The 12,897-nt window shown below is 40.3% G+C and overlaps 1 protein-coding gene across 1 annotated transcript in view; it reads right to left on the reverse strand.

The window, feature by feature from the left end:
• Window positions 1–1,815: 1,815 nt before the first annotated feature.
• The window catches only part of CFAP418 (cilia and flagella associated protein 418), a 41,301-nt gene continuing 30,219 nt past the window's right edge, over window positions 1,816–12,897 (reverse strand). The window contains exons 5-6 of the mRNA XM_077493062.1: window positions 8,059–8,154; window positions 1,816–4,196 (exon numbers count right to left, since the gene is read on the reverse strand). Coding sequence (XP_077349188.1) covers window positions 4,037–4,196; window positions 8,059–8,154 — 256 coding nt within the window. The 3' untranslated portion in view covers window positions 1,816–4,036. The remainder of the gene's footprint in view (window positions 4,197–8,058; window positions 8,155–12,897) is intronic.

Raw genomic sequence — 12,897 nt, forward strand, 5'->3', positions numbered from 1 at the left:
ATTAAAGGGGTGATAATGAAACCAATACTAAAAAACACACATGTGACAAAATGTGCAAAAATAAAAAATATAAAACAAAAATAAATGCAATTAATAATTCACTAAATATGTGGATACAATATATAAGATATCTTGATGGATATCAGCAGCTGAAATATAAATCCCAGCAAACAGTCTGCGTATGTTAGGTAGTGAAAAGTGTCAATGTTGGTCTTCCCAGCAATGGAATCAAGCGACCGCACAATTCAATTCAACCTGGAACAACGACTTGTCTGGAGTGAATTAAAGAGAATTAAATACTCTTACCGGAGGAGTTGGACACATCTGTCATATGACAGTGGGTCAAATGCGCTTGAAATCCTAGGTGGTATCAATCAGGTGTTATGCGTTGTTGGCAGCAAAAGGTCTTCAACAGGGGCATAGGAGACATATGCCCCTGTTGAAGACCTTTTGCTGTCGAAACACGTCGGGCTCGCATTTTGTACCCCACATTGCTTTTCTTATGTTCGATTTTAATTTGTGATCACTTATTGCTTTTATGTCATGGTTTTTATGACTTTTTAAATAAACCTATTGGTTACCGTCTGACCTGCACCATTTGGAGCCCCTCTTCTTTTTGAACCCCTTTTTTTATAAGATCTACCATATTTTGGATGGCACCGCAATGTGAATAATTGGACCTTGTTGATCCTGGAGACGTATGATCCAGCCACTCATATCAGGAGTCCCAGTGAACCGTGGAATCCGGAGACAGTGCGGTGACTAACGGGGACCTGCCAACAACGCATAACACCTGATTGATACCACCTAGGATTTCAAGCGCATTTGACCCACTGTCATATGACAGATGTGTCCAACTCCTCCGGTAAGAGTATTTAATTCTCTTTAATTCACTCCAGACAAGTCGTTGTTCCAGGTTGAATTGAATTGTGTGGTCGCTTGATTCCATTGCTGGGAAGACCAACATTGACACTTTTCACTACCTAACATACGCAGACTGTTTGCTGGGATTTATATTTCAGCTGCTGATATCCATCAAGATCTGTGCGCACTTATATATTGTATCCACATATTTAGTGAATTATTAATTGCATTTATTTTTGTTTTATATTTTTTATTTTTGCACATTTTGTCACATGTGTGTTTTTTAGTATTGGTTTCATTATCACCCCTTTAATATACAACTTCAGAGTTTTTCACTAATCGATTCACTAGCGCTACACCAATTTTCTCTTATTTTCACTAAACTTTGTTTGTTTGGGTGTTAGCTACTGACCCTCAGTTTTTGTCCTCAGCGCAGTGTTTTCCCCCAATTTTTTCTTTCTTGACTCAAATAAAATAAACGAAACCAAAATAAATAAAAATATTAAAGCCCATTATTTTGCATCCAAGGTTACGCAGGTCACACTGTGCAGTATCTGATGAAACCGTACCTGGTTATGTAGTGTTAAAGTCTACCTACAAGGAAACAAAAATGATCATTTAGGTCTAGGGTACCAGAAAAAGTAGTTCCCGCAGCTGGCACTCTCCTCTTCACTTCATTGGTGGAGTGTCCCTTGGAATCCTCACGTCCAATTCAAGGATATGGGTCCTGCATTGTACAGGATGAGGTCAGGGGGCATGCGAGCAACGCTGCGTAGGGGAGAAGAGGAGATGGGCACTGGTCTAAAACCTCACTGCAAGGGGAGCATTTTTGTTTTTCCCCGGACTTGTTATGTACAGACTGTAATGCGTGTGGCCAGTTTTATAGCAAAGAAAGGGGGTGTGGATATTAAATATTGATGACCAAATTGCAAAGCAATTGCTGGACACAGATTTAATTTCTAGTACCAGCCCAAAGCTTTATTAATTATTTATTAACAATTATTTGTATTACATTCGAAGCATCCAAAAACGAATAATACAGATATATAGTATATCTTTTCACTTTACACATTTATAAACAGGTTTTTTGTTTTGCCTGGAGTTCTCCATTAGCATCTGTTAAAGTATATGTGAACTCTCACCATGTAAAACAACCAGCTGTAAAATAGAAGTGAAAGGCAAAAACGTGTGTGTACATAACAAAAAAAAAAGAAGAACGCTATAAATACCCCCCCCCCCCCTTTTTTTAAATAAGTGATTACATACCCTCTTTTCTTAGCTGCATAAGGAGCTCAGAGAGCTGGGGGAGGAGAAACAGCAACACAGTCTTTCTGATGAATAACTGTGCGGGGGAGGGGGGCGTGTGAGAACAAGTCTGATCATTGGAAGAGAGCAGGCTGGGTTACCAGCACAGCTAGAAAACTGAACATGCTGTGTTCTCCTACTTAGTGTGATTTGTTTTTAATAGGAAAGCAAAGGAACTGGCATGAGCACCAGGGATTTCACACAAAGGAAGCAATACAAAGAGAACAGGATACCTTCTCATACAAGTACATGGTACAACAGGCACATATCAGGAATATGAAATGCTGGGTGTACATATTCTTATAACTCTCTTTAGCTGGCTACAAATATCTGCCTTCAACAGATTTACATCTGTTTTAACTACACATAAAGAAAGATGGTAGTGTTGCCCTTAGCAATTAAGTCCCATCTGTCATTTATGTGGAGCAGGCTGGAATACAAACTCTGATTGCTTTTAGTACAAACAAAAATTGAAACAAAACCCCCTGGTGGTGGACAGTTGTTATTCCATAGTATAATACTAACTTTCTTGCTATAAGCTACACCCCTGAAGGAGAATTGTATACCCACTTCGAAACGCGTTGGGTGCAAGAAATACTAGTTTATTACTTGTTATTTCCTTTTGGGTGACACTGTAACATGCATTTTCTATGCTTTGTATATGTTTTGTATTTTCATACTTCAATAAAGAAAAATTCATATTCATAGTAAGATAACTTTTATAATAATATTTTTTTGTGCCTTAAAAGTCTGCCACCAGGGGCTTTTGTTTCAATTTTTGTAACATTGGATGTGGCACATTTATATGCCCAAAAATAATCGACTTACTTTTGTAATTAGTACAAACACATTACACTTCATTTTTACACTTCATTTTCATGAAATGTGCTCCTCTGTATCTCATAAAGGGGCACTATGGAAGGTACACACTAGTCCCATGTGCAAACTAATATAGAAACCCTTCCAAATACTTTTGTCTTAACTCCAGACAAACCGTTCTATAATTCTGTTCAGCCATTCTTGTGATCCAGAAACCCTGCCAGACAGCACAGTTGGGTCTTGTAATTCTTTGCAGTGCAGAAAAGCAATACAGGCTGGTACTGGACACACTCAGCTTGTGACTGGCACTCCGTCTGCCAATATGAATGCTGCTGTACAGGGGAATACAAGAGGCTCGTATTAAGACAGAATTCAGGTACTTTCGCTAGTTGATGTAAACTGTCTTCTTTTTTCTTTAGTATGTACCTGGAATAAATAAGATTTTTATATATCTGCATGGAGATCAGCCTTAATTGGGTGTAAGAGGCAGTTTGAGGATAATAAAACAATATAAAACCCTATATATATATATATATATATATATATATATATATATATATATACACACACACACACACACACATACACACACACTGTATGTGTATAATTAATATATATATTATACACATACAGTGTGTGTGTGTATATATATATATATATACACACACACACACACACATAAATATGGTGTATATGATAATATATAAAAAAAATTATAACATGGTTACGTTTTGGTTCTGCATACAACATGATTAATCATTACTATATCCTATTAGAAATATTCACTTATACTGCACATCATAGTAAAAAGTTAAAATGCAATGCCAGCCAAAACAGGGCTTTACTACAATCTGGAACCAGGTGAAGAAAACTTCCAAACTTTCATCTTGGCTTAGAAGAATATGCTATATATTGGTATGGAGACTCCACATGAGGTATTGTCTGCCCATTACAATAAACACTTGGCTTTTGGATTTCTCTATTATAGGTGGAGTGGTTCTTAAAGTCACCGACATGATACTGTACATCCAGGCTCCACACAGACCATTCATTCAGAATGCTTTCCGCAGACCCATCGAAGCTGCAAGTCTTTGGAGAGGTCTGTCAGTTCTTGGACCGACCTCCAGCTGCACTGACAAGCATAGGCCCGACTTCCTTTCTTCCTTATCATCTGTGATTGCAATTTGCTGTGTTCAGGCATACTGTTCCTGTAACAGGACAACAGTCATATATAATGAAACTTACCACATCCCATCACAAACAAGGAAATTGCACTTCATATAATACACTGTATTAAAATATACAGTTAGGCCCATATATATTTGGAAACAGGCACAGTTTTCATACTTTTGGCTCTGTATGCCACCAGAATATAATTACAACAAAACAATCTGAATGAATTTGAAGTGCAGACTTTGAGCTTTAATTCAAGGGGTTGAACACAAATATCAAGTACAATTTTTAGGAACTGCAGCAATTTATATACACAGTCCACACACTTTTAGGGGCTCAGATGTAATTGGACAAATGAATATAATCATAAATAAAAATGTTCATTTTTAATATTTTTTTGAGAATCCTTTACTGGCAATGACTGCCCGAAATCTGGAACCCATGGACATTACCAAAGACTGGGTTTCCTCCTTTCTGAGGCTCTAACTGCATCTGTATTCAGTTGTTCTTTCTTTCTGCCTTTAGTTTTGCCTTCTGCAAGTGAAATGCATGCTTAACCACTTAGGGACCAACCGTCGCCATTATATGGCAGCACTTCGAAGTAGAATATTGTTGTTATGGCAGAAGCTAGCTGCCATAACCCCTGTATCCACATCTTCAGCGGGTGTTCCACTTTGAGATAAAAGTGATCTCTGCAGCGGATTCGCCACAAGATGACTTTTATCAGGGGCAGCCCCCCTGCTGCTCTCTGGTGCCCTCCACCACTTACCACTCCGGTAAGCGGAGTAGTGTACCTGCTTAATTGAAGAAATAACAAAGGAGTAGCCCACACCTGGCCATGAAACAGCTTTTGATTAAACTGTCCAATTGCTTTTGGGACCTTGAAAAAAAGGGGATGGCTATTCTTAAGAGCTGTAATTCCTAAACCCTTCCTCTGATTTGGATGTACATACCCTCAAATGAAACCCGAGTGTAAAATTTCAGCCCATATACATTATATAGCATTTTGGTAAATACCTGAAAAAAAATTGCCTGTGTCCAAATATATATTGACCTAACTGTACATTATATATAACACTACTAAGCAAGTTTTAAGCAGGTGTGAAAAAATGCTGTAAATTAAGAATGCTTTCAGATATAGAAGTGTTAATAGTTTATATTTTATCAATTATCAAAATGGAAAGTAAATGAACAGAAGTGAAATCCAAATCAAAACCATATTTGGTGTGACCACCTTTTGCCTTTAAACCAGAATCAATTCTTCAAGGTTGCACCCAGTGTTTGAAGGAACTTGGCAAGTAAGTTGTTCCAAACATCTTGGGGAACTAACCACAGATCTTCTGTGGATGTAGGCTGCCTCACATCCTCATGTCTCTTCATTTAATCCGAGACAGACTCAATGTTGAGATCAGGACTCTGTGGGGGCCAAACCATCACTTCCAGGACTCCATGCTCTTCTTTACGCTAAACATAGTTCTTAACATGGTTCTAAAGGCAGAATGTTTTTAACCTTAATGCATTCTATGCATTAAAGTAAAAAACATTTTGCATGCAGCCCCCCCCCCTTCAGCCCCACCTAAATGCTTACCTGAGCCTGATCTCCATCCAGCGATGTGCATGAGAGCAGAGGCTCTCACCCTCCTCTTTGGCTCAGACACTGCAGCCAATCACAGACATTGGGGAGGGAGCGGGGAGAAGGCTGAGCCATACTCTGGGTCTTATGGACACACAGAGTTGGCATACCCCTTGAAATGTTCATCATTTAGTTATGTTGCAACCAAAAATATAAATGTATTCCATTGGGATTTTGTGTGATAGACCAACACAAAGTGGAACACATTTGTGAAGTGGAAGGTAAATGATAAATGTTTTTTAATTTTTTTTACAAATAAATATTTGTAAAGTGTGGCATGCATTTCTATTCAGCCCTCCTGAGTCAATACTTTGTAGATCCACCTTTTCGCTGCAATTACAGCTGCAAGTCTTTTTGGGGATGTCTCTTCCAGCTTTGCACATCTAGAGAGTGACATTGTTGCCCATTCGTCTTTGCAAAATAGCTCAATCTCTGTCAGATTGGATGGAGAGCGTCTGAACAGCAATTTTCAAGTCTTGCCACGGATTTTCAATTGGATTAAGGTCTGGACTTTGACTGGGCCATTCTAACACATGAATATGCTTTGATTTAACCAGGGATATGCAATTAGCGGACCTCCAGCTGTTGCAAAACTACAAGTCCCATCATGCCTCTGCTTCTGGGTGTAATGCTTGTGGCTGTTAGAGTCTTGCTATGCTACACGGGACTTGTAGTTTTGCAACAGCTGGAGGTCCGCTAATTGCATATCCCTGATCTAAACCATTCCATTGTAGCTCTGGCTGTATGTTTAGGGTCATTGTTCTGCTGGAAGGTGAACCTCTGCCCCAGTCTCAGGTCTTTTGCAGACTCTAATGGGTTTTCTTCTATGATTGCCCTGTATTTGGCTCCATCCATCTTCCCCATCAACTCTGACCAGCTTCCCTGTCCCTGCTGAAGTAAATCATCCCCACAACATGATGCTGCCACCACCATGTCTCATGGTGGGGATGGTGTGTTCAGGGTGATGTGCAGTATTTGTTTTCTGCCACACGGAGCATTTTTGATTTTAGGCTAAAAAGTTCATTTTTGGTCTCATCTGACCAGACCACCTTCTTCCACATGTTTGCTGTGTCTCTCACATGGCTTCTGCAAACAGGACTTCTTATGGCTTTCTTTCAACAATGGCTTTCTTCTTGCTATTCTTCCATGATTTGTGGAGTGCACGACTAATAGTTTTCTTGTGGACAGATTCTCGCACCTGAGCTGTGGATCTCTGCAGCTCCTCCAGAGTTACCATGGGCCTCTTGGCTGCTTCTCCGATTATTGCTCTCCTTGCCCGGCCTGTCAGTTTAGGTGGATGGCCATGTCTTGGTAGGTTTGCAGTTGTGCCATACTCATTCCATTTCCAGATGATGGATTGAACAGTGCTCCGTGAGATGTTCAAAGCTTGGGATTTTTTTGTATAACCTAACCCTGCTTTAATCTTCGCCACAACTTTATCCCTGACCTGTCTGGTGTGTTCATTGACCTTCATGAGGCTGTTTGCTCACTAATGTTCTCTAGCAAACCTCTGAGGGCTTCACAGAACAGCTGTATTTATACTGAGATTAAATTACACACAGGTGGACTCCATTTACGAATTAGGTGACTTCTGAAGGCAATTGGTTCCACTAGATTTTAGTTAGGGGTTTCAGAGTAAAAGGGGCTTAATACAAATGCACACCACACTTTACTTGGAAAATTTAAAACCATTTATCATTTTCCTTCCACTTCACAATTATGTGCCACTTTGTGTTGGTCAATCACACAAAATCCCAATAAAATACATTTAAGTTTTGGGTTGTAACATGACAAAGAGTCCATGATAACTGCTTCAGCCTCATCACGGAAGCATGCATTAATGGGTGGCTCCATAGGACCATGCTATGGAAAGAAGCCACTCAAAAAGAGGAAAAGGGGGGGGGGGGGGGCAGCAATTATGGGACTGGTTGAACAAGGAAGAAGGGAATGCTTTAATAAAGAGGGAGAATCAGAATATAATGTAAATGTAGACCTCCTCTGCTAAAATATAAAAAAATATATATATATCACTTTAATTCATCCCGTGTACTGGTATCCAGTGCACTATACTTCTCCTACGGTTTTCTTGGCAAACAGCAAATATAAAACAGGCAGATACAGTAAGCGTTTTAGCTTGAAATTATACTTTAAATCAGTTCATATTTGCACTTAGTGTTATCTCCCCAGGACTAGGCGGAAATGTTCCACACAAATCTGGTCAATAGATTACACTTAACTTAAGTGCGGCAATCTCAGAAATGTACCTGAAGAAGAGGTAGTCGCAGGATGAGTCCCATTTGTAGTCATCAAATGACAAAACACTGAAATCGCAGCTGGTACAGCGCAGCTGGCTACAAGCCCTACAGCAGAAAGAAAAAAAAAAGTTTTTGAGCTAAAGTAGATCTTGGATGAAAAATGCATAAAAGAGAACACATTAAAGTACAATAAACCTACAAAGATAACATCATACATGAAAAGCCTGCACCTATGGCTGTAAGTACCTACAGACATCTCAGGAGGCAGCTTAGAGGCTCTAAATTTCAGGACATTAAATTAAGACTCAACTTCATTTTTAAAAGTTACGCTCTATCGCCTCATCTTGCGCCTCTTTTTTCAACGGCTAAGGCTGTCAATCACATTAGGGAAAACAAAAAAATGACGTATGATTTCTTGGAAGGGGTAAGCTAAAGTCAATATTTCCATTGGTCACTGGACACCCAGGGAGGACTATCTAAAGGTTCATGCAAATAACTCTATGTGCTGCTTCTCATGCTACCAATTTATAAAATTTAAGTATAACCGAAGGCATTTTTTTTTTTACGTTTTGGACAGAGTGGAGAGGGATCAGAACCCCGGTCAGGTTTTTATTGCAGTCTGTGCCCCCCCGTTAGGGAGATTCAACCTCTACATTTGTCCTTTTCACCATTATTATTGAACGTAAAAAAAATCCCAAAATTATGGTTTGTCCCCAGAACAGTAATGGAGGGGATATCTCCCAATGGAAACACTTGTTCTGTTGACAACAAGGGGTTTGCAGGCGTCTCCAAACTTTTTAAACAAAGGGCCAATTTGCTGTCCTTCAGACTTTAGGGAGGCCGGACTGTGGCAATTCAAAGTAGAAAATGTTCTGGCATTAGTGGAAGTAAACAATACCCAATCTTTGGTGTGAGTGAGAAGAACTCTGCCCCATCGTTGGTGTCACTGGGAGGAACTGTGCCCCATAGTTGGTCTCACTGGGAGGAATTGTGCCCCATCATTGGTGTCAGTGGGGGAAATATTGTCCCAAGGGAAGGGTCAATGTGAGCAAAGGGCTGCATGTGGCCCCTTTCCCTCACTTCCCCTTTTGGTTAGGAGCATGTAAAATGAAGGCCAGTCATGAGATTTCCTATCCCAGGTGGATATTATATGACGTCCTCCCTGCACAGGGCACGATCTGCGAACTAAGAGATCGGTACTTTGATGCTGTGATCATCCCAGGTACCATGTGATTGCTGTGACCAATCAGTGATTACATGCTAACCAAGTAAATATTTGCCATGAATGGCAGCCATTTACGATTCATTATTTACTATTGTGATGCTGTGATTGGTAACGGTGATTACATGGTGTACAGGGCCAATTATATAAGCCCCTGTGCCATGTGATAGCCCCTGTGCCATGTGACTGTTAACCTCCATGCACACTGGGCTTAAAAAAAAAAGCCAGTTCCCTCTGCAGAAAAAAAAGCTCACATGTTTTTTTGTACACGGTTTAGCATTTTTTCCTGCCATAAAAACACAAACCAGAAGGTTTTTTATTTTTCTGCCTAATGCTGAGCTCAAAACATGCCTGTAATTGTCCTAATGTGAATGGAGACATTGGATAACATTGCGCTGCTTCTACAGGCAAAACACAAAACTCCTGTAGACTTCCCAGAATAGTGTAGTCTCACTATGGTGACACTGCACTACGCTGACGGCAGTATGTAAAAAAAAAAAAAAAAAAAAAAAATTGAAAGAAAATAAAAATTGTAAAAATAAAAAAATGTTTTTTTTTCCATACGGTCACCAATCCTTGTCCTTAATTCCCGCCACTCACTCAGTGTCCCTAATCACCACTGCACCAGTCACAGTGTCTCTGATCACCACCTCCTCTCACATTGCCAGGTTGGTGCAGGCGCCAGGTTCCTGCGTCAAGAATCTCTGGATTCTTGCTGATGGAATGAACAGATTATGCGAACAGTAGCGATCACTGTCAGCCCAACATTCATTTAATAGGGCTGGGCGGCTGCTACTGTTCACATTTAGCAGCACACAGAACGTTTAGCTGTGGATAGGGACAGATGTCTGAGCGTGGACGCAGTCAGCTCGGTATTCTAGTACAGAGTTTCTAAACATGACTGTGCAGTCCTCCAGAGGTTTACCTAATGTACTCAGTAACAGAACTGATCTGATGAGCCCTTCACATATCTCTGCAATACAAGTCTGTGTACTGAGGAGTGGGACTGTTACTCAGCTATACAAGCAGAGAACACTGGATTGTGAGTGAAGAAAGAAGATTTCCACAGAGAAAATTGTATTTAAGACATTTCCAAGCAAGAATCAGCCACAAATCAGAACATGTAGTGGTACGGGACTATGAAGATATTAAAAGGTGTGAAACTTTGGACAGTTTCACACAAAACTGCTGCACTTTGGCCACAGCGCAGTATACTTAAAGGGGTTGTAAACCCTTGTGTTTTTTCACCTTAATGCATCCTATGCATTAAGGTGAAAAAACACCTGGAGGTCACCGGCCCTTAAGCCCCCATGTTTTATTTACCTGAGCCCCTTCATCTCTTCGGCGGGGACACGCTGTCCCTCTCTGCCCGTTGTCTCGGCTCTTGATTGGATAGATTGATAGCAGCGCAGCCATTGGCTCCCGCTGCTGTCAATCAAATCCAATGACGCAGGCAACGGGGGCGGGGCCAAGTCCAGCATTCATGTCTGTGGACGCAAATGCTGGACTCGGGCGCATGCCCGCAAGGTAGCACCCTTGGGAGAACGCTTTTCCTAGCGGGTTATCTGATGCGGGGAGGAGCCGCGAGAGTCACCGGGGGACCCCAGAAGAGGATGTTCGGGGGCCACTCTGTGCAAAACAAGCTGCACAAAGGAGGTATGACAGGTTTGTTATTTTAAAAAAAATTAAATATGATCCCTTACAACCACTTTAAGGTTTTTGTGTGGGTTAGCTGAGCTTTCCCATAGACTTCTATTATGTTCTGCAGTTTTGATGAAAGCGCACCAAAAGTCCTGCATGTAGTGTGCCCCGGCTTCACCCCCCTGTGATTTGGGGGGGGGGAGATTTTCATGTTTCCCTATACTCTAGTATTTCTCAGATGTTCCAGCAGTTGATCAGAGTGGAAGTAGACTGCAGGAGATGTAAGTAGCGGATCCCTCTAGCAGGGCAAACCTGTACTTTTAACTAGTATGGGAAATGTACAGAATCACTTTTAGAGAGTATTGCACTGCTACTTACTTATAATAAACTGACAATGATTCTTTATTATAATTAATGGCAAAAGAGCAATGCAATAAAGACAATAATCATACTTACAATTAATCATACATGCTATAATAAGCTCCCTATTAACTTGCATGTAGCTTTCCCAAGGTATGAGAAAAATAGTATGTCAGAAGAGTTACCAAGAAGTACCAGCCCCCCCCCCCCCCCCCCCCCGCCCCAACTCCTGAAATCATCCAGTATAAAAATAAAGTAACCTCCATATATATAGTAATTTTACACATGCCTAGTGCAATTCAATTCAGAAAACAACTCTCTTACAGACACATCTATATAATGATATGAAAGTAGCTAATCAGCTTGTCATTATAGCATCAATCTAATGCCAATGACAAGCTCCACCCTCTTCCATTAAAGCCCCGCCTCTTTTCCCACAGTGACACAACTGGAACCAAAACCTGTGATGTCATTACACAGCGTGTGAACGGTTGTTATGCTGCAAGGTAATCTATCATTAACAGAAATAATAGCACATTAATTATATGGGCTTGGAAAGGCCAAGCAGGTCTATGGAAATCCCTGTGTAGATAGGCCTAAATATTTATGCTGGAAATCTTTATGAGTCATATTATTTATGAGGGCACAACTGCTACTATGGTGTCTCCATTAAACATCATTATTACAGGAAAAGATGTATCACCAGCTCTTATTAACAACCTTTTTCATTAACGTTCAAGAAGACATCTGAAACAAACACAAGCTCTGATCTCTGCATGGAAGGAGCAACATGAAAAGACTGAGCTAATGTATGAGAGAGGAAAAATGTTGTAATAGCAAGCATTGTGAATGCTGCAATGGTGCCACCTTTTGGTCATAATAGAATATATCACGAACAAGGCAGGGAGAGAATGACTGGGAATGTTATCAAGGGACTTTAGCTGGTCATAGATGGGCAGATGGCTCAGCGAGAGTGCCGAGTGATGAGAAATGTGCCCATTCCCACTTATATCACTAGAAACAAATGTGTACTGATCTCTGTGTTCAAAAAAGTGAAAGGTTGGATTGTTTTTAGACACGTGCAATTAGTTTCGTTCCAAATTTGTTTTTGGACAAATTAGTTAATTCAGAAATATACGAATTAACGAAAAACCTGTTTAATGAATTTTTCAGAAAAAAAACTAAATTCGAAAATAAGAATGAAAATCCGAAAATTCAAAAATTCAAAAATCCGAAATAATAACTAACAATAATAACTCATACTAACAATTAAATTATAGGTATTGGTATTTCCTTTAAAATTTGGCAGTTAGTGAATGTAACGAATTTATCTGAAATTATGAATTATCCAAAATAACGAATGACGCATCTAAAACAAAAGGAACGTAACAAATAATAACAAACATTTTATTATTATTACCGTATTTATCGGCATATAACACGCACCGACGTATAACATGCACCTTAAAGTGGATGTAAACGGGGGGCGTGACCGGAAGCGGAAGGAGGCGGACGCATATCCGAGGAGCTCCGCCGAGGCCTTCTGACGATCGTGGGCCATCCGAGCCCGGCGAGCTTCTCAGCGGTTCCCCACCGTCCATCGGGGTTGCCGCTAGTGTGGGGCA

The sequence above is a fragment of the Lithobates pipiens genome, unplaced genomic scaffold, assembly GCF_037356315.1.
Source record: "Lithobates pipiens isolate NorthernLeopardFrog02 unplaced genomic scaffold, aLitPip1_a1.2 Scaffold_19, whole genome shotgun sequence".
Taxonomy (NCBI): Eukaryota; Metazoa; Chordata; class Amphibia; order Anura; family Ranidae; genus Lithobates; species Lithobates pipiens.